This window comes from Neomonachus schauinslandi, chromosome 3, assembly GCF_002201575.2.
Source record: "Neomonachus schauinslandi chromosome 3, ASM220157v2, whole genome shotgun sequence".
NCBI classification, from domain to species: Eukaryota; Metazoa; Chordata; class Mammalia; order Carnivora; family Phocidae; genus Neomonachus; species Neomonachus schauinslandi.
The window spans coordinates 186,650,822-186,669,951 of NC_058405.1; the positions used below are offsets into that span (position 1 = coordinate 186,650,822).

General features: G+C 47.5%; 1 protein-coding gene across 1 annotated transcript in view; it reads left to right on the forward strand.

Annotated features, from left to right (window-relative positions):
- The first annotated feature begins 5,481 nt into the window (after positions 1 to 5,481).
- Positions 5,482 to 19,130, forward strand: part of TRPM8 (transient receptor potential cation channel subfamily M member 8) — an 85,290-nt gene continuing 71,641 nt past the window's right edge. The window contains exons 1-2 of the mRNA XM_021678949.1: positions 5,482 to 5,539; positions 18,270 to 18,391. Coding sequence (XP_021534624.1) covers positions 18,275 to 18,391 — 117 coding nt within the window. The 5' untranslated portion in view covers positions 5,482 to 5,539; positions 18,270 to 18,274. The remainder of the gene's footprint in view (positions 5,540 to 18,269; positions 18,392 to 19,130) is intronic.

Genomic DNA, 19,130 nt, shown 5'->3' on the forward strand with positions numbered 1-19,130 from the left:
GTAGTCTCATTTTCTCTGGCACCCCGAGCTGAAGCATCCTGGCGCTGGAGTCAAGGCAAAAGTGGTTCCTCAAAAGACTCACCCTCCCACCTTCCCACCTCATACCCCTGTTGGCTTTGTCTGAATTGCAGATTTTTCAATGCAGTTTCCGCCGAGGCTCTTTGAAATGATCTACTTTAAGTCTCAAATCCTGTTGCTCATTCCTTGTTCATCAGTGTCAGGGGCAAGCTTGTCAGGGAATGTCTTGCCTGTGGCCAGAGGGCGCACACTCCCTGGTGCTTTATACCTGTCATGTCACCTGAGCTGAGAGCTTTACAGGTGGTAGTGTTAGAGGTGAGGGCACGAGGCTTAGAGAGGTCAGGCACCTTGCCCAAGTTTGTCCCAGAGCCTGGACTGTAGTCCAGATCTGTGTTCCAGAGACGGAGTGCTCAGTGCCTATGGTATTCCGCCTTAGTCGAGCGATTGCTCAAAAAGCATAAGGCGGGCGCCTGGGTGGCTCAGTCGGTTAAGCGTCTGCCTCCGGCTCAGATCATGATCCTGGAGTCCTGGGATCGAGTCCCGCATCGGGCTCCCTGCTCGGCGGGGAGTCTGCCTCTCCCTCTGACCCTCTCCCCTCTTGTGCTGTCTCTCTCTCTCAAATAAGTAAATAAAATCTTAAAAAAAAAGAAAAGAAAAGCATAAGGCAAGTTGTCACTGTTGACAACATGCAGCAGAAGGAACCTAAGCTCTGGGAGAAAGGTGCTCGTATTGACCTTTTCCTTCCCCTGTGGACAGCGAGCCTTGGGGGTCGTGGAATGTGGCCACCTCTGCACATGCCTTTCCCCCAGGGCAGCACCTGCCGCGCCCGGCCCGGCAGGCTGAGTTTCTGCCTAGTTCCTGCTGAGCAGCAGGACAGCATTTCTTCTGATGGCCCTTGTTTCTTCAGAGCTGAGCTTGTCAAACTGCCGATCTTGAGGAACATCAGATTCCTCAGACCCGCCCCGAGATCCTGGTTCAACAGGTCTAGGGTGGGGCTCGGAGCATCATTTTCAACCCGTGCTCCTGAAATGTGGATGCAGGTGGCCACGGGCCACCCACGAAGAAACAGTTGGGGAAGCATGTGGGGCTCGCTACCAATAGTGGGTTGGTAAGCCCCGAACCACTCTCTTAGTGGGGGTTGGGCAGCAGGAAGAGACCCCCTTCTCCCTGCCCTGACACATGGGCATTGAGTTGGAGGGACAGACAAAATTGAAGGGAGAAAGGACACTGATAGGGCTGATCCATCCACTTTGTCTGGTCCTTCCAGAACAGCCCTCTCCCCCCAATCCTGCCACAGCCTGAGATGAGGCATTAGGATCTCATGTGACCGAGGGACTGGGGCTTGGGGCTTGAGTAGTGTGTCTAAACACCCCACCTTTAGCAAAGGCCCAGGGCTGGTGCTCAAACCCTCTTTGGTGTCCTTCAATATTCTTGAAAATGATTTTTCATTGGGGCGAAGCACACATAACATAACATTTGCCATCTCACCTGTTTCTAAGTGTACAGTTCGGGGGCATTAAGTATGTTTACACTGTGATGGAGCCAGCACCCCCCAGCATCTCCGGTTCATTCAGTTCTGACACGCTTGCTCCCAGCACAGAAAATAGGAAAGCAAAGCTGAGAATCTGGGCCTACGGATTTGGCAGGGAGCGTGCTGACAGCCTTTGCTTATCTGATGGGGGCAAAGAAGAGTCTGGAGGAGCGTGCGTGGCCCGGATCATGAGTCACCTGTGAAACCTGCTTTGAAGATAGAGGTGCATGAACCCATCTCCAGCAGCCACTGATTTTGTTCAGAGAGGCCACCTGCTGACACTGAAAGATAATGCAACCACCTAGCATTTAAAAATTCTTTTTTTTTTTTAAAGATTTTATTTATTTATTTGAGAGAGAGAATGAGAGAGAGCACATGAGAGGGGGGAGGGTCAGAGGGAGAAGCAGACTCCCTGCCAAGCAGGGAGCCCGATGCGGGACTCGATCCCAGGACTCCAGGATCATGACCTGAGCCGAAGGCAGTCGCTCAACCAACTGAGCCACCCAGGCGCGCCCTAGCATTTAAAAATTCTTAAAAAAAAAATCTTCCCACTTGCCTCTGTAGAGGAATTTGGGCATTTTGTTAGGTCTTGGATAAAATGACAGATCTGAGGGTTTTATGTCTATCCCTCTCCCTCTACCTGTCCTATACCTACACCCATACATCTATACTACACCTGCATATCCATACCTGTGCGTCTCCCTATCTCCATCCTTCCCCGTGCACGATGGCATTGACTTACAGCAAGGATCCATTCACTCAAGACTTTCAAGATGTACCGAAGACATTTGACTAGGACTTGTTGAGGCCAGATGATACTTTGTTATGGATACAAGTTTGGAATTAGGGTGAACATTGGGACAGAACAAAGAACCTGTTGGTTTAAGAATCAGGAAATGAATGAGAAAAGTCCACACTAGCTTCACTCATCTCACTCTGAGGGCAGGACAGGGCCACTTGGTTCCCAGCATTGCAGGAGGGACCCTCAGGGGGACATGCTGGGCTGGGCTGGGCAGTGCTGAGGTGGGGGCTGGGTGGGAGTGGGAGTGCCACAGGCTTCCATGGGAATTCTTTGCTCTTCCCTGGCGAATCTGTGGTGGTCCTGGCAGTTCCTAGGCATGGGTTGATAACCCCCTCCACACCTGACCTCGGGGGCTCTATTGGTCTGCAGGGGCTGCTATAACAAAATTCCACAGACTGGGTGATTTCAATAATCAAAACTTTTTTCCTCACCATCTTGGAGTTTCCGGATCGAGTTGTCAGGTTTGGTTTCTTCTGAGGCCTCTCTCCTTGGCTTGCGGATGACTGTCTTCTCCCGTGTCCTCACGTGGCCTTCCCTCTGTGTGTGTCTGTGTCCCAATCTTACCTCCTTATAAGGACACCAGTCATACGGGATCAGGCCCCCCCCCCCGAAGACTTCATTTTGATTTGACTACCTCTGTAAGAAAGACCCTGTCTCCAAATACAGTCACATTCTGAGGGTTGGGGATGAGGCGCACAATTCAGCCCAGAACAGGGCCTGAATCCAGTCTTCTGGGACAGGAAGTATACAGTAAGTGCAGCTACCAGGCCTGGAGTTTGGACCTACCTTCTTCAGTCTCAGGAGGCATCGGCTTTCCCTGGACCTCACAGGGACTGTGTCCACCTGGAGGCTCCTCCTTGCAGCACCGGCCCTTCCAGTCCATGCTGTGTGTGACCTTCAGCACAGGTATCACTCTTGCTGTCACTATTAAGGACCTATAGGGGATGGCCTGTCAAATCAGATCTGAGTCTCCAGCCTTGTAGGCAAAACCCTGTCTTTCTTTTATACCTCGGTGTCATGACATCCTCACATGGATTCTCCCAAACACCACCCCCTCCACTTCAGTCCCCACCCCAGCCTCCTTAACCTTTGGTCCTTCTCTCCAAGTATATTTTAAACCCAAGATGGAATTGTACGCCCGATTTTGCAACCTACACCATTCACTTGACGGCATGTATTTTGAGTCCTTCCCCATGAATATGCTCTAAGTCAAGAAGCTCCCCGGCTCTATAATGTGTCATCTGATGAAAGGCCATGCTCCACCCCGTCTCTCATTCCCACATCCCGCTCTTCCCCTCTGCCACCAGCTTTCTCTCTGCCAGCCCGGGATGGTTGCTTTGTCCCCTCATACTGGTATTCCTACATGCACATCGTTGTGCACTTTGCACTTCAGTCGGTAATTTTCTAGCATTCTAGTCCTTTCCAGTTCATTTTCTGGTTTTCAAACTAGAGTTTAGCTTCCGCCTTCTGATTCCTTTATTTCTGAAAATCCCTGGAAGGAGGTTGTGTAGGCTGCAGGTTAAGGCAAGAGAGGATGGGATCCAGGGACTCTGTGTGTGTGTGGATGTGTGTGGGGGGGCAGGAAGGGAAGGAAATTGTAGGAGTGTGGGAATTTTAGTCCTAGGATCCACATTAAGGGTGATTTTGAGATCTCTCGGATTCTGTCTCTGTTTCCTGCTAGATCTCTTCTCACATGGGTCCTTATTTACACGTAGCACCTGTCATTCCCAATTTTCCATAGCCCCCACTCTTCCCCATTGCCTTGCACTTGGTCGCTCCATTTCTTTCCATGACCTGCCTGACCCTCGGAGTATCTGAGTTTGTGGTCCTATCTGAACGTTTTTGTTTCTCTTTGTCAAAGGGGTTTTCTCCCTTTGAATTGAACATGGTCTCATAGGAGCTGCCGCTCTAATTGCATCTTAATCTCTCCTTTCAGATCTTGCCCAAATCCCTCTGCCTTTACAGAATTGCCCCTTGACATTCCTTATGTTTAATCTCTAACCCTTTTGCATTTGTTTGTACTGTGTAATCAATTTTTATTATTTATTTATTTATTATTATTTTTTTTTTTCAAAGATTTTATTTATTTGACAGAGAGAGCGAGAGAGGGAACATAAGCAGGGGGAGTGGGAGAGGGAGAAGCAGGCTTCCGGCCGAGCAGGGAGCCTGATGCGGGGCTTGATCCCAGGACCCTGGGATCGTGACCCGAGCCGAAGGCAGATGCTTAACCCACTGAGCCACCCAGGAGGGTCCCTGCATAATCAGTTTTTAAATTATACCATCCTCTTCTTGCCTGTAGCACACACTTCATATATAAATACATAATAGAAAGCATAGGCAGGGCGCCTGGCTGGTTCAGTCGGGAGAGCGTGCAACACTTGATATCAGGGTTGTGAGTTCGAGCTCCACGTTGGGTGTGGAGATTACTTAAAAATAAAATCTTACAAAAAGAAAAAAAAGAAAGAATAGCCAACACTCCAGGAGGATCGGCTATAACAAAACTGTTGTAATGACATCCATAACATCATTTAAAGAAAACGACCGGAAGTTGCCTCCTGGTGATCATCTCTGCTAGTGGAGTGTTCATAAAGACAAAGTGTAAGGAAGGCATGGAAATCACTATAAATTAGGCTTCCTGCCACCCCTCATACCCCCACCCAGCTAGCCCAGGACAGAATATACGTCAGTGTGGAGAAAGTTAACAGAATCTTAAAAAAAAGGAACAGTTTATTAAATGTCTTCTATTCACGCTTTTTTTCTCATCAATTAAAAGCTTTTAATCTGTTAATTAATCTTGTCATTACCTTCCATAGTGAGCATTTCCTATTTCATTTGTGGTTTTTAAGATGTGCCACAAATTGTAGAAATTAAATTTTAGTGAGACTTAACACTAGGACTGACGGGCCAAGAGAAGGAAGTTTATGTTTACTTTATTACCATTTAAAATACCATGTTCTACAGTTATGCCTTCGTCACTCACATTCAATCACCAAATTGCTACCATACACCATGGCTTTAAGAGTCTTCTCTCAGCGGCTTAAATTTTTTTGTTCTCCTCTTCAAAGAGCCTCAGGGAGGAGGGTGGGGCTGAGGAAGCTCCCGTTATAAAAGCCTTCTTCCTCTGCAAGACGGGGAGGCCAGCAGGATCTTTCCAGTGAAAGCAAATCCTGCCTGACAAACCTCAACTGGTATGTTATCAACTTTCGCTTTTCATGTCTCTATAAATGTTGCAATTGCTGTAACTTGTAGAACTGGTATGAATAGAGGATATTTGGCAAGGACATCATTTAGATTTTCTATGAAGATTTGAAACTAACAAGACAAAAGGTGAAATTTCTCAAAGAGCTGTTGGGATAAACAATAAATGCTAGTTCACAGATATTTATAGTACTTGCTGGATTTATTTAGAGATGTAGGAGACTGCGCTAAGTTTTTGAATGATTTAAAATACAATTACAGCTTTTTTTTTTCCTGATTGACAGAATCAGAAATTTCCTCAAATGAGCTTTACTAAAAAATTCACTGGCATCTAAACTCTGCAATTGACTGTCTAAAGCAATCCTATGTTCTTTTTTTTTAAGATTTTTTTTTAAAATTTATTCATGAGAGACAGAGAGAGAGAAAAGCAGAGGCAGAGGGAGAAGCAGGCTCCCTGCAGAGCAGGGAGCCCGATGCGGGGCTCAATCCCAGGACCCTGGGATCATGATCTGAGCCGAAGGCAGCCGCTCAACTGACTGAGTCACCCAGGCGTCCCAATCCTATGTTCTCAGACCTATTGAGGACATCACAAAACAGGTTTTTCTTAAATCAAGACTATGATGGAGCCTAAATTAGCCTCAAGAAAGAATGTATTCAAACAGTCAACAGTCTTTGATAAAGAAGAAAAGTATATTTGACTTATTTTTACATGCAGCTTCTGAAACATGCTCATGGCTTGTATTCTTTAGAAGCAAAAGGGAAACACTAGGCGTTGGATGAATAATTAAAGGTTTTATCTCTAATTTTGAGGCCATGATTGTCAATGCTGACTTCTTCAGAGTTAAGATTTTTTTTTTTTAAGATTTTTATTTATTTATTTGACAGAGAGAGAGACACAGCGAGAGAGGGAACACAAGCAGGGGGAGTGGGAGAGGGAGAAGCAGGCTTCCTGCAGAGCAGGGAGCCCGATGCGGGGCTCGATCCCAGGACCCCAGGATCGTGACCTGAGCCGAAGGCAGACGCTTAACGACTGAGCCACCCAGGCGCCCCCAGAGTTAAGATTCTTAAGCAGAAAACAAGTACACTTACAGTAGGGGTTTCAGCTCCTCAGTGTCTTGAGAGTGTAAAGAACTTTCTTTCAAGGTTGTGACTTTTGATTTATAATTCTTTAAAATTTGGAACAAAGTTGGTATCACCCATTATTCATCTTTTTTGTCTTGCCTAAGAGTTGTCATTAGTCTTGGCACCTGTGAAGAAAATGGGATCCAGGCACCTAGGGACCCCCAGCCTTTCCCCTTATTCTGGGGGTGGAGGGGCTCTCAGCAGATAGCACCTTCCAGCTCATTTGCTGCCGGGACTCACCTCCTGTCTCTCACCTCTCCTCTTTGGGGCAGGAGACACCAGAATCATTGAATTTAGGAGCTCCCCTGGGCTTTCACCGTTGGGGTTTAACCCATCGATGCAAACTTCAAAAATGTGGCTGACAAAAATATGGCAATTAGAAAAGTGGGATAATTCCTACAAGGAAATGCATCTCAGTTCTCCAGGGTGAAGGAGGTGGGGGAGGCTAGGTGCACGTTGACCCTTGCAGGTCCACTGTAGTTCCTGCATGTACCTCAGGCCAGAATGGGAATTGAGATTTCTCCGATGGTGTCATTCCGCAAGTGTCACACTCACCATTATAATGAATAATTGATGGGAATGAAGAGTGGAGATGGCCGGGGTTTGGTATGGGGCCCTTTGGAACATTCTTTCAGAGCACGAACGACACAGTTCCTCTCATTCAGTGCTTTGTAAGGAAAACTTCTCCCGTCTCCTTTACCATATGGAGACTTAGATATACATCCTGGTTGAAAATGACGTCTCAGGACTGGTTTGACTGTGGCGAGAGGCAGGTAAACCATAATCTTAAAAATATGCCACATGCCATTCTTGTGTTTGGACAATAACAGAACAGATTGATTTTTGATTTTGGTTTTGTTTTTGCAACGGGCTCACAGGATACAAGAGTATTCTGTTGTGAATGGGTGATTTCTAGATTATTTAAAATTAGTTATGAGCATCAGTAATAAAAATAGTATTAGCCCAACCTCACCCCTGGCCAACAAAACCAGGTTTCTAATCCTTGATTTAAATTTTAATGGTGTATTAATATAGTATAAATGACAATCTATCTCTTCCCAAAGAGGTATTAAAGTAGCACACAATAGCTACTTATTAAACTTAGAGCTTCATGTTCAAGGATTGGGCTCTCAGGCCAGCCTGTCTGAATTTGAATCCTGTATCCTCTACTGATCTGCTGTGTGACTTTGAGGAAGTTATTTAACCTTTCTGTGCCTTGGTTTCTTCATCTGTTTAAGTGGGAAAAATAAGAATCATGTAATTCACAGGAGCGCTGAGGGTTGATATATGTTAAGCGCTGAGCATAGCACTGGGAACATAAGAGACGTTACGGGAGACATGGCTCTTATTCACTGCTTAGTGTCAGGGTGCTGTTCACGGCCCGATGAAACTGTATTGTCCATAGATGCAAGCCATGACCGCAAAAGCACACTAAGCCCAAACTGATACGATATGGTCTCTGAATCATCCCAGTTATGTGCTTTGTGTCTTAGAAAGATCCAGTTACAAGTTCTGAAGAGCTGGGATCACAGCTGCAGACGAGAGGGTCCTTGGTGCTGTTGGCAGGGTCCTGGGTGAGCCCAGTGGTTCTCTCACTGGGGCCCCTCCGCCCCCGCCCGACCAGCAGCACCAGCCACACCTGGGAACTTGTTAGAGATGCAGAGTCTGTGGGCCACCCCAGAGCTGATGAGCACTTTTGGGGGCCCAGCCAATTCGGTTTGTGCAGAGAATATGTGTTTCTCTGGGCGGGAAACTGAAGATGCTGTCAGTCTTTAGGTTGGAACTGCTGTCCCTCCTGATGCGCGTGGGAATCAGTATCTTCGCAGTCGTATTATGAAACTGTGACAGTGTGAACAGCAATTCAGAGTCCATTTTGGTTTTAATTTTTACTGAGGCAATCTCCATAGCAGAGTACTAGGATTCCATTAATTTCATCAGACCCCTCCGCAATCTTTGAGGGAAAGGACCATAAATAAAAATAATTGAGATACTGATAAAAACATGAAAGCAAAGATCATACACAGTTAAACAAGTAAGTCCTAAATCTGGCCAGACTCTTAGGTATCTGTACCCCGGGGGCCCATCACTTGGCCTACCATGGAATCCCTTCCCCTGAGCTTTACATTACTGATGCACCTTCCACTTGCCTTCAGGACTTCACAGGGAATAGGCACACAGGTTGGTGCTGTAGGCATTACTGGCTCCGTCTAGGATGTCCCCCACCATGTGGCCCCGGTGTTCTTTTTACCCAGGAGTTATTTTCCTCTTAAATTATTATTTGGAAATCATGGTAGATTCACAGGAAGTTGGAAAACTAATACCGAGAGGTCCCATGTATCCTTCACCCATTTCCCCCAATGGCGACACCACACAGAGCTCTAGTATGATACCAAAACCCAGGAAACTGACATTGACACTGAGACCTTACTCCGATTACTCACTGGTTTTACATGTACTCATTTGTGTGTGTATAGTTTTATTCACTCTTTTTTTTTTAAAGATTTTATTTATTTATTGGAGAGAGAGAATGAGCTAGAGAGAACGAGCACATGAGAGGGGGGAGGGTCAGAGGGAGAAGCAGACTCCCTGCCGAGCAGGGAGCCTGATGCGGGACTCGATCCCGGGACTCCAGGATCATGACCTGAGCCGAAGGCAGTCGCTTAACCGACTGAGCCACCCAGGCGCCCCTAGTTTTATTCACTCTTAGCAGGAGTCCAATAGTGTAGCCGCCTCCACAGTCCAGCTTTGGACCGGTTGCATCACTGGAAAGATCCCCCTTTATAGTCCCGCCCATCCTGCCCCACCCCCTCCCCTGACGCAGGTGGTCTTGGTACCCTGGCGGCTGTCTCAGGGCATGTGGTTGGGTCCTGCTTGCACCTGACCGCGTTCATACCTTTGCCTTGGCCCCCAGCAAGATCAGGCTGCAGTTAGGTTCTATCAGCCCTGCAGGCTGGCTTCCCAGGTCCCGGACCAGCCCCTCACAGTCACCAGCGTTACCCTCTCCTTCGACCCTCTGCTCTTGTCTTGCTCTTTGCTTCCTTGGTATTCAGCAATATTTTAGTAAGTCTCTTCAAAACTTCGCGTACCGAGGAAAAAACAAAAATTTAAACTGTGAAGAAAAGAAGTGGTACCCCGTGTTTTCCATTTATTATTTAGGTTCGTTCCCCCCACGCCCCACCCCCTTCCAGAACTACTTGAAATTGTGGGGACAGCTCTCTAACCCACTCCTGCAATTCCCGGGTCTGCCCCTCTGCCACATTCACAGATGAACTGGCTGAAGACATAATTCCTAGATCCAGTCTTTTCCCTCTAAGAAATCCAAAGATGCTTCATCTTCTAGCTTGCAGAAGTTTGATGCCAGCCTTACTCCCTTTCCTCTTGTCCCATATATTTTTTTTCTGCTGTGCTCTTTGTATGATTTTGTGTTTATTCTTATCCTTGAATAATTTCACCAGGACACCTGTAAGACGATTAATTTTGCCTGGCATGAGACTCAGTGCGATTTTTTTTTTTTTTTTTGTACTGAAGACTCTTACTAGACAGTGACCTTTTCTGAGCGTCCACCCTTCTCTCTTCGTCCCAACTGCCTTCATTACACATTATAAGACTGGGGCGGCAACACTCTCCCTCGAGCCATCTGTACCCAGGGTGGGCTGTGATCAGAGCCCAAAACGACAACAACAAGGTATCCAGGGCTGCAAAAAACAAAACAACAAAAGAACCAAACTTGAATCTGCTCGTAAAAAGAGCACATGGTCAACATAAAAATTTTAGGTCACTATCTAGTAAGAGTCAATAAAAAATTAGCATTTAAGAATAAGGGGCAAAAGCAGATAAATGTTGGCCAGAAAGAGTAAAAATGAGGCTGCCCTCAGGGTTTTCCTTGACCAGATCGAAAGTCTAGTAAGAACGGAACAGGTTCTACGGTGGGGGGAAAGCGTTGTCAAGCTGTCCACGGGCGAAAAGACATTCACGTGAATAAAAATCTCCTCACGTACACCTCCTAGGAGTTGCTCCACTGAAATCATCCCCAGGGACTTCCTCCTGATGCGGACCGATGAGTCCAGGGTGGACAAGTCAGGTGCGAATGGTCTTCCACTGGGCAGGGACACCAGTGACTCGTGAAGAGGATCTAAATCATATGTAAATTAAATTACATAAAATTATACGTAAATAAATTAATATGTACACATTACATATTAATTATGTAAATAAAATTAATATGTAAATTAAAATTAATATGCAAATAAAAATTATTCTCATGCATGAAAATATACAATCTAAAAAGAATAGCTTGATAATAACAAGCTGGGTCTAAATCCCAGATTACATTGACCACCATGGTGGGGGCGGGGGTGGGGGTGGGGAGTAGCTCAGAGAGTGACCTGAAGGTCGCAGCAGGTGAGCAAACTTGACCCAATGCCGACTTTTTGCCGTTAAGAGTCAGGTTTGCTGTGGGCTCTGTCATTCTTTCCTAAAGCTACTCGGATTTCCTCCTTAGCATTGCTGCGGAGTCTGATATTTTAGGGATCCTGCATCTGATTTTCACATGTATGGGACCCAAGTAAAATTGAGGAGTCTTATGGCCGGTCTCGGCGCAATGTCTTATTCAAAAGATACTCAGATCCGACAGAGCAAGACCATTGGAAATAAGTATGAACGCAAGGGCACAGTGGTAGGCAGACTTCTGAGATGACCCGAAGGCCCCCCCGGCTCGTGGTGTTCCTGCCCGTGTGTGGTCCCCTCCCCTGGGATGCTGGCGGGACCCAGTGACTTGCTTCTAACAGTAGAACATGGCAAAGGTGATTTGGGATGTCCCTTGCATGGTTAGGTTACACGGCCTGTGACTTTGCCTTGTGGCAGATCCTCTCTGTTGCCTTATCAGTTGGCATGCTTTGACAAAGCCAGTTCCACGTTGGAGGACCCACAGAGCCAGAAACTGCGGGTGGCCTCCAGTCTCCAGCCTCCAGCCACCAGCCACCAGCCAGTGAGGTCCTGAGGACCTTGGAACTCAACCCTCACTCAAGCCATGTGAGCTTGAAGCAGGGCCTTGTCCTGTCCAGCCTTGAGATGAGACCCAGCCCCTGCTGGTACCTGGATGGCAGAGAGCCCAGCTCAGCTGTGCCTGGGTTCCTGACCTGCAGAAACTCTGAGATCAAAGCATGTGTTGTTTTTAGTACTTATATTCTGAGATAATTTCCGACACAGCTTGAGATAACTGATAGGAATGGTTGAACTCAGGAAAGCATCGAAAAGATGCTGTCCACCTATCTTGCCACAACCTTATTCATGGTGACAGCCCTTGACCCATCCAGCCTGCGTGCCTGGCTCTCCTCACCACACCCCTACCATCTCTCGTCTCCTCCTCCTGTTTCTCCACATCTGTTCTCCTGGGACTGTCTCTAGGTCCTTTTGAATGTAAATCTTTTCAGCTTTTTTGGGCTACTCCCCATTTTCACTCCACATGGGTCCCAGGAGCTGAGCAGATGAAACACGTTTCCTTGGTGGATGAGGCAGGGGAGAAGGTGGCGATGGTTCTGTGTCAGTAATCTTTTCTGCCACTTTGCTTTTCCTGAGACACCTTATTCACTCTTCTTAGGAAGTCCCCACACTAGTAGGGGTAGTAAGGACAGGAGTGCTGACGTCACTTAAGCACCAGGCCGAGCTGCTGTGGGCTCGTCCCATGTGATGCTCACCATGTACCAGGGGACGCTGCTGGTCAGCCTCAAGTGTGGCTTTTCCTGACCTCAAGCCTTTGCTGTTGTTTTGTTTTTGTTTTTTTTCTGTCACACAGTCTTCTTTCCCTCAAAGTTAGATTATATAAATAGATGGTTCTCCGTGTGTTGATTTGCATTCCTCTTGACATTGAATTTTTCATTACTAAGGGCAAGTATTTTGACAAGTCTTTTGGTTTTGCCTGAAAGTTGGACTTCCTGGCCTGTGGCGTGATGTTCGAACTTTCCTGATGTGTTCACCGACCCCGTGATTTTTGAGAACAGCACAGTGAATTGAGTGTGTGCGTGACATGAAATCATCCTTTGCAAGTATGATATTAAAGATGTGGGGCGCTCTTGCTGTCATTTTACTGGTGGATTCTTCTTTTAAAAATTTTTTATTTAAATTCAATTTAACATATACTGTATTATTAATATCAGAGATAGAATTTAGTGATTCATCAGTTGCATATGACACCCAGCGCTCATTACATCAAGTGCCCTCCTTAATACCCAACACCCAGTAACCCCATCCCCCCACCCCCCTCCCCTCCAGCAACCCTCAGTTTGTTCCCTAGAGTTAAGAGTCTCTCATGGTTTGCCTCCCTCTCTGGTTTTGTTTTATTTTATAGTTCCTTCCCTTCCCCTATGTTTATCTGTTTTGTTTCTTAAATTCCACATATCAGTGAGAGCATATGGTATTTGTCTTTCTCGGACTGACTTATTTCGCTTAGCATAATACCCTCTAGTTCCATCCACATTGTTGCAAATGGCAAGATTTCATTCTTTTTGATGGATGAGTAGTATTCCATTGTATGCATATATACCACATGTTATTTATCCATTCATCTGTCGATGGACATCTTGGCTCTTTCCACAGTTTGGCTATTATGGATATTGCTGCTATGAACATTGGGGTGCACATGCCCCTTTGAATCACTGCATTTGTATCCTTGGAACAAATACCTAGTCATGCAATTCCTGGGTCATAGGGTAGCTCTATTTTTAACTTGTTGAGGAAACTCCATACTGTTTTTCAGAGGGGCTGCACCAGCTTGCATTCCCACCAACTTACTGGTGGATTCTATCAGGTGAGGTCCATCCACACCATGGGCTGTCATTTTCTTGACTTAGTTTTCCAATTTCGAGTTGAGAGTTCCATTAGTTTAGAGAAATAACACTCAGAGTTGAAGATAAAATAAGGGGATGGTCCTAGACTTGAAACTTGTACTTTTAAGCATCATTACTCCGGTGTCCTCCAAATGGGTGGAATGCCAGTACCTCTTTCATGTGAATGCCAAATACTGCAAATCAGATCCATGGAAAGAAGTAGTATCCCAGTAGGAATTCTGGAGAGGCTTCAAGACCATATACTTACATATGGTGGATATCGAATGCTGTATCCTGTTACGTTGTGTTACAGTTTTAGAGTTACACCATCATATTTCCCAAGTTGTGTGTGAAACTCCAACTCCTGATTGTTGTGGTTGTCATGAATAAATCCATCACCTTTGGAGCTTGGTAAACCATCTATAAACTTATTCTTCCTCAATGACAGTGGTGGCTCTCTTATCCATTCCAAGAGACTGAGGTTCCAGGTGTCCCCCATCTGCCTGTGCAGGTGTGCAGAGCAGACCAAGGCTCTAGAGCAGATGTTCCAGGCTGCTATTTGGCAGCAGAAGGTCCCCAGAGGGGACCTTCTAGGACCTTGGATACCAGAATGTGATGAAGGCAGGACTGCTCCCACTAATGTGGGTGGTGGGTCCCTGAGCCCCTCTTAGCAGGAAGTCCCTGAGGACCCCCTTTTATTTTTTTAATTTTTAATTATTTTTTAGGATTTTTTTTTTATTTTTGAGAGAGAGAGAGAGAAAGAGAGAGAAAGAGAGAGAGCCCATGGGGGTGGGGGGAGGAGCAGAGCGAGAGGGAGAGAGAAACTTGAGCAGACTCCCCCCTGAGTGTGGAACCCGACATAGGGCTTGATCTCATGATCCTGAGATCATGACCTGAGCTGAAATCAAGAGTCGGGTGCTCAACTGACTGAGCCACCCAGACATCCCAAGGACCCCTTTTAAAACCACTCTCTAGACTTGGCTGTTGAGTGAAGCCCTGAACCCCTGTGTGCTGTCCCCATTTCTTCTCTGGAGTCAGATTCAGGCAGGCCAGGTAGGACCCAGGTGCTGCGGTCGGAACATCAATCAATCAGTTCCTTGTCCAGGAAGGATTTCAGACAATATGACGTGAGAGGGAAAAACCATCAAAGTTTTTCATCAGTATTTATTATGTTGTTGTGGGCTCTCTTTTCCTTTGACCTTCAATTGGTTATCTATCTTTGATTGATGACTTTAGGGGGGGATCTGCCTGCCCGACAAAGCCCTTCTGCTCCACGCTCCGTTATTCTTACACTTGTCACATCTGCCCTGTGCTTTTATCTCTCCCTGTCTGCTAGTTTTCTTCTTGCAAGATTGAAACAGGACCCAACGAATCAGCTGCCGGCCCCTCCTCCCATTTGCTCCCGTGGAGGGGAGGTCTACACTGGTTGTCTACACATTCTCTCAACCCCCCTATTGCTGAAACCCCTGGTCACTGGTTATCTTCTCCTTGCCCAGCCTCTAGATGCTTATCCTGTTTATTAAGTATATTTTCCAGATTACACGAGCAATGTATTTAACTTTGGTAAATATAAAAAGGAAAAAAAAAAAAAGAAGAAGTACTCACGATTCCACCCCCTATGTTAGCATATAATGACTAGCATTTTGGTGTATTTACTCTTGGGTGCCTTCCACACATTAGCCAGGAGGCACTTATCTTCCCTACAGCTGGAGCTGCCTTTCCTGTGGACACTGAGCTACCTTTATAAGGAGCTGGGAGAGGGAAGGACCCACTCAAGGTTCACAGTTTAGTGTCTCACCCAAGCCCCTGTCTGTGAGGCGGGAGCTCTTAACTGCCAGGAATTCCTGCCTTCTGCTGTTTCTTTTTCTACTTGCAACAGATCCTAATAATTTCTCCATGCCCTTGAATTATACCCCCTTAATGACTCCACCCTTTTATTTCTTTTGGGTGGAATGTTATATTAATGGAAATTTAGGTTGCTTTCAATGGTCCCTATTAGAAATAACTCAGCAATGAATAGCTCTTCAGTACAACTTTTTTGTGTGTGTTTCTGACTGTTTCTTTTATCTAGGGTTCCCGAAGCCAGTTCATTCGGTCAACAATATTAAAGTGCCTTGCTACACATTGCCCAGTTGCTTTGCAGGCAGTAAAATGGTTTTCACCCCACCCAGTCATCTGGAAGCGTCTGTCTCATCACCCTCTTCCCAACATCAAATACTACCATCTGAAAATATCTCCTCTTGGTGTTTCATTGTTGTTGGGCTTTTATGACAAGGGAGGCTTAGTCTGTTTTTGAGTTTACTAGCAATCTGTGTTCTCTCTAAAGTGGATTTGGATTTTAGCCCTTAGACTATTTTTCTACTGGGTTTTGTACTGTTCTGCCTGGTGGTACGACTTTGTTAATTTTCCTTAGCACACGATGCATTGATGCATCGACTGGTTTATCCCTAATGTGACTTTCTTTTTTTCTTTAAAGACTTATTCATTCATTTTAGAGAGAGAGAGAGAGCACGTGAGGAGAGAGGGAGAGGGAGAGAGAATCCTCAAGCAGACTTCCCAATGAGTATGGAGCACAATGTGTGGCTCAATCCCAGGACCCTGAGATCATGACCTGAGCCGAAACTGAGTAGGACTCCTAAACGACTGAGCCACCCAGACGCTCCTACCTGGTGTGACTTTCACTCCTCCCTCCCCTCCTGGCTATGGTCCTATCCAATTTACCTGCCCTTTCCCAAGGTTCCCTGGGGAGGGGGGCTATGGATCATCTCCTTTTGCTCTCCAGGCCCTCCCCTGTGGCCTCTTCTGACCTTTGCCCATGGCCTTTGGTCCTCTGTCCCTTCCCCTGATGCCCCAGCGACTCTCTCATCCACACCTTAACTCCTGACCGTGTTCAGGCGGCGGATGAACTCCTGGAGCCCCTGGGATGTAAGACGTCCTAAAGAAAGCCCAAACTCATAATCAGTCAACCTGAACATCAGCTGGGTTCAGGAAAGCAGTTGGAAATGAATATCTAATGTAGGCATTTGACGTGTCAGAAAGGGGCAGCCCACTGCACGTCTCACGCGACTTGCTCATTTCTTGTTTGAAGTGTGACTAAAAAAGCAAAAATACACCATTTCCTGTTGCAACGAAGAAAGCAGTTTTTCATTGTGAGGCAAATGAAATCATTTCCTGACCGTTGGTGCCCTACTTAGAAGCAATTTTCTGTATGGGGATCACAGTAAATACCTTGCAGGATTGATCTGTGGTTTTACAATAATGTATGTAAAGTACCAATTAATACTCGGGGCCTCTCTTTGAAATGTCTGGGGAGAGAAGTAAAAGCACTCGTCGTTTTAAACAGCCTGTACCAGCTGCTCTGAATGGGTTTCAAAGAAGCTTCCAGACTCTGTGGTGTGGGAGACTTTTGAGGCTGCCTGGGAGGGGCAGTTGGGACGGAGAAGTCAGGCCCACGGGGCTGAGGGTCAGGAACATGTGGCTGAGCGGCAGGTCTAGGCCTCTCCACATCCAGGGGTTCTAGAAGGCTATGTGGAAGCAGTTTGAAAGCTGCAGGAGGATTTAGGGTTTGGGAGGGGCTGTTATTTATTCATTTAAATTATTCACTCACTAAATATTTGTACAGATCTACTCTGCGCACCTTGCCAGGTCCTGGGATTATAGTGCTGAACCAGAGAGATCTGGCCCGGAGACCAAACAAATCATTAAACAAATCAGGGCTCCCACGGCTGTGTGGGGGGTAGAGGTGCTGCAGGACCAGTCACCAGGACGTGCCCCCGGGTCCGGGTCCGGGTCCTGGGGGGTCACAGAGCACTTCCCCAGAGAAGTGGTGCACACGTGAGTCCTGGAGGATGCACAGAAGACGAGCAGACAGGGGATCTGGGGAGAGGGTTCCAGACAGAGGGTGGGACCCCGGGGGCCACTAGAGAGGCTGGTGAGGGGGAAGGAGGTGGGACTGGCTCTTGGTGACTGGACGGCTGGCATGGGTAGCTGGGGAGGCTTGGTGTCAGAGGAGGAGACTCAGGGAGACCAGGAAGGATGAGGCTTTCGTTCTAGAAATGTTGTGTCTACTGTGTCTGCCAGACAACACAGGGATGTGGATGGAGTAGCCATTGGTGGTTTTTGTCTGCAGCCCGGGCTGAGGGTCGGAGGGCGCCCCTGCAGGTTGGGATGGGAGGGTCCGGGTGTGAGGAGAACTGGGGCAGCCTCGGAAGCCTCCCGGTGGTGGCTGAGGCTTCTGCGTCTCCCGGACTAAAGGCCAGCTGCCAGGCCTGAGAGGGAATGGCCGGGTGTCCCTGGGGCCCAAGTTTCGGCTCTGAGTCTCAGGGCGACCTGGACACCCAGGCCCTCGGCCCCTGCCACCACGGGGTGGATCAGGGCCTGGATCCTGCTCAGAGTCCGGCCCCTTCCTTTAGCTGACATAAGCCATCGTTAGGGCTTGTTCTTTCCGTTCCCTTTACTCCAAATCCCTTAAGCTGGAAGTAGCTACTGCGAACCTCCCAAGTGTGGTGGTCTGCGATGCGGGACCCCGCCTCGGAGAGGGACATCAGGGGCGGGTGGCAGGGCCGGTGCCGTGAGGACGGGAACTCAAGCAGGTCCTGGAGGATGCGGGGGGGATGAGGCCAGAAGAGCAGGGCAGGGGTGCAGTTACCCGTGGGGGTCCTGGGGCGGAGCAGGAGGTGGTGGAGACAGAGGGCCCTGAGACGGGGCTTTCTGCGAAGCCCTTTAACTGTTTGCAACTCAAACTAACCCCCCTGCCCCGCCCCATTCTCCACAGACAAGATGTCCTTTGAACGGGCCAGGCTCAGCATGAGAAACAGAAGGAACGGCACGATGGACAGCACCCGGACCCTGTACTCCAGCGTGTCTCGGAGCACAGACGTGTTCTACAGCGAAAGCGTGAGTCCCCAGCGGCCTGGTCACGTCAGAAGGCAGCACTCTGGCCATTATGTTATTTAGGGGGCCCACTGCTTTTTTAAAAAGCTCGTACCGTATAGTGTTTTCTTCTGTGGGCTGTTTGGGTCACACGTGGAAACATTTTCTCTTCTGTGTTGTTTTCCCAGCATCCTTATTTTAAAAGTTGTAACCTTAACCTTAATACGTTGTTACATGATGTGTTTGTTAATGGGCGGCTGGTGCACTTTACAATACTGAGCTGTTAACACTCGTTTTCCTGCTTCGTGCTTGGTGTTCTTGCCTCCAGCCCTGCAGGGCTGCGCAAATGATTCTTGAATCTAAGTCCTTCTCTTCAACGCGGAGAGGGACATGGCGGGGGAGGTGCAGGGCTGGTGCCGTGAGGACGGGAACTTAAGCAGGTCCTGGAGGATGTGGGGGGGATGAGGCCAGAAGAGCAGGGCAGGGGTGCAGTTACCCGTGGGGGTCCTGGGGTGGAGCAGGAGGTGGTGGAGACAGAGGGCCCTGAGACGGGGCTTTCTCTGAAGCCCTTTAACTGTTTGCAACTCATACTAACCCCTAGTGGGCGTGAGGCCCCACTGCCTTACATTTGGTGTCAGCTGCCTTTTTGATTTTTCCAACCTGGTGTGTGTGCAATGGGAAGTCACTGTGGTTTTCCTTCACAGTAGCTTCATTATTGGTGAGGCTGAGCCCTCTTCACACATTTATGGGTTATTTTTGTGTC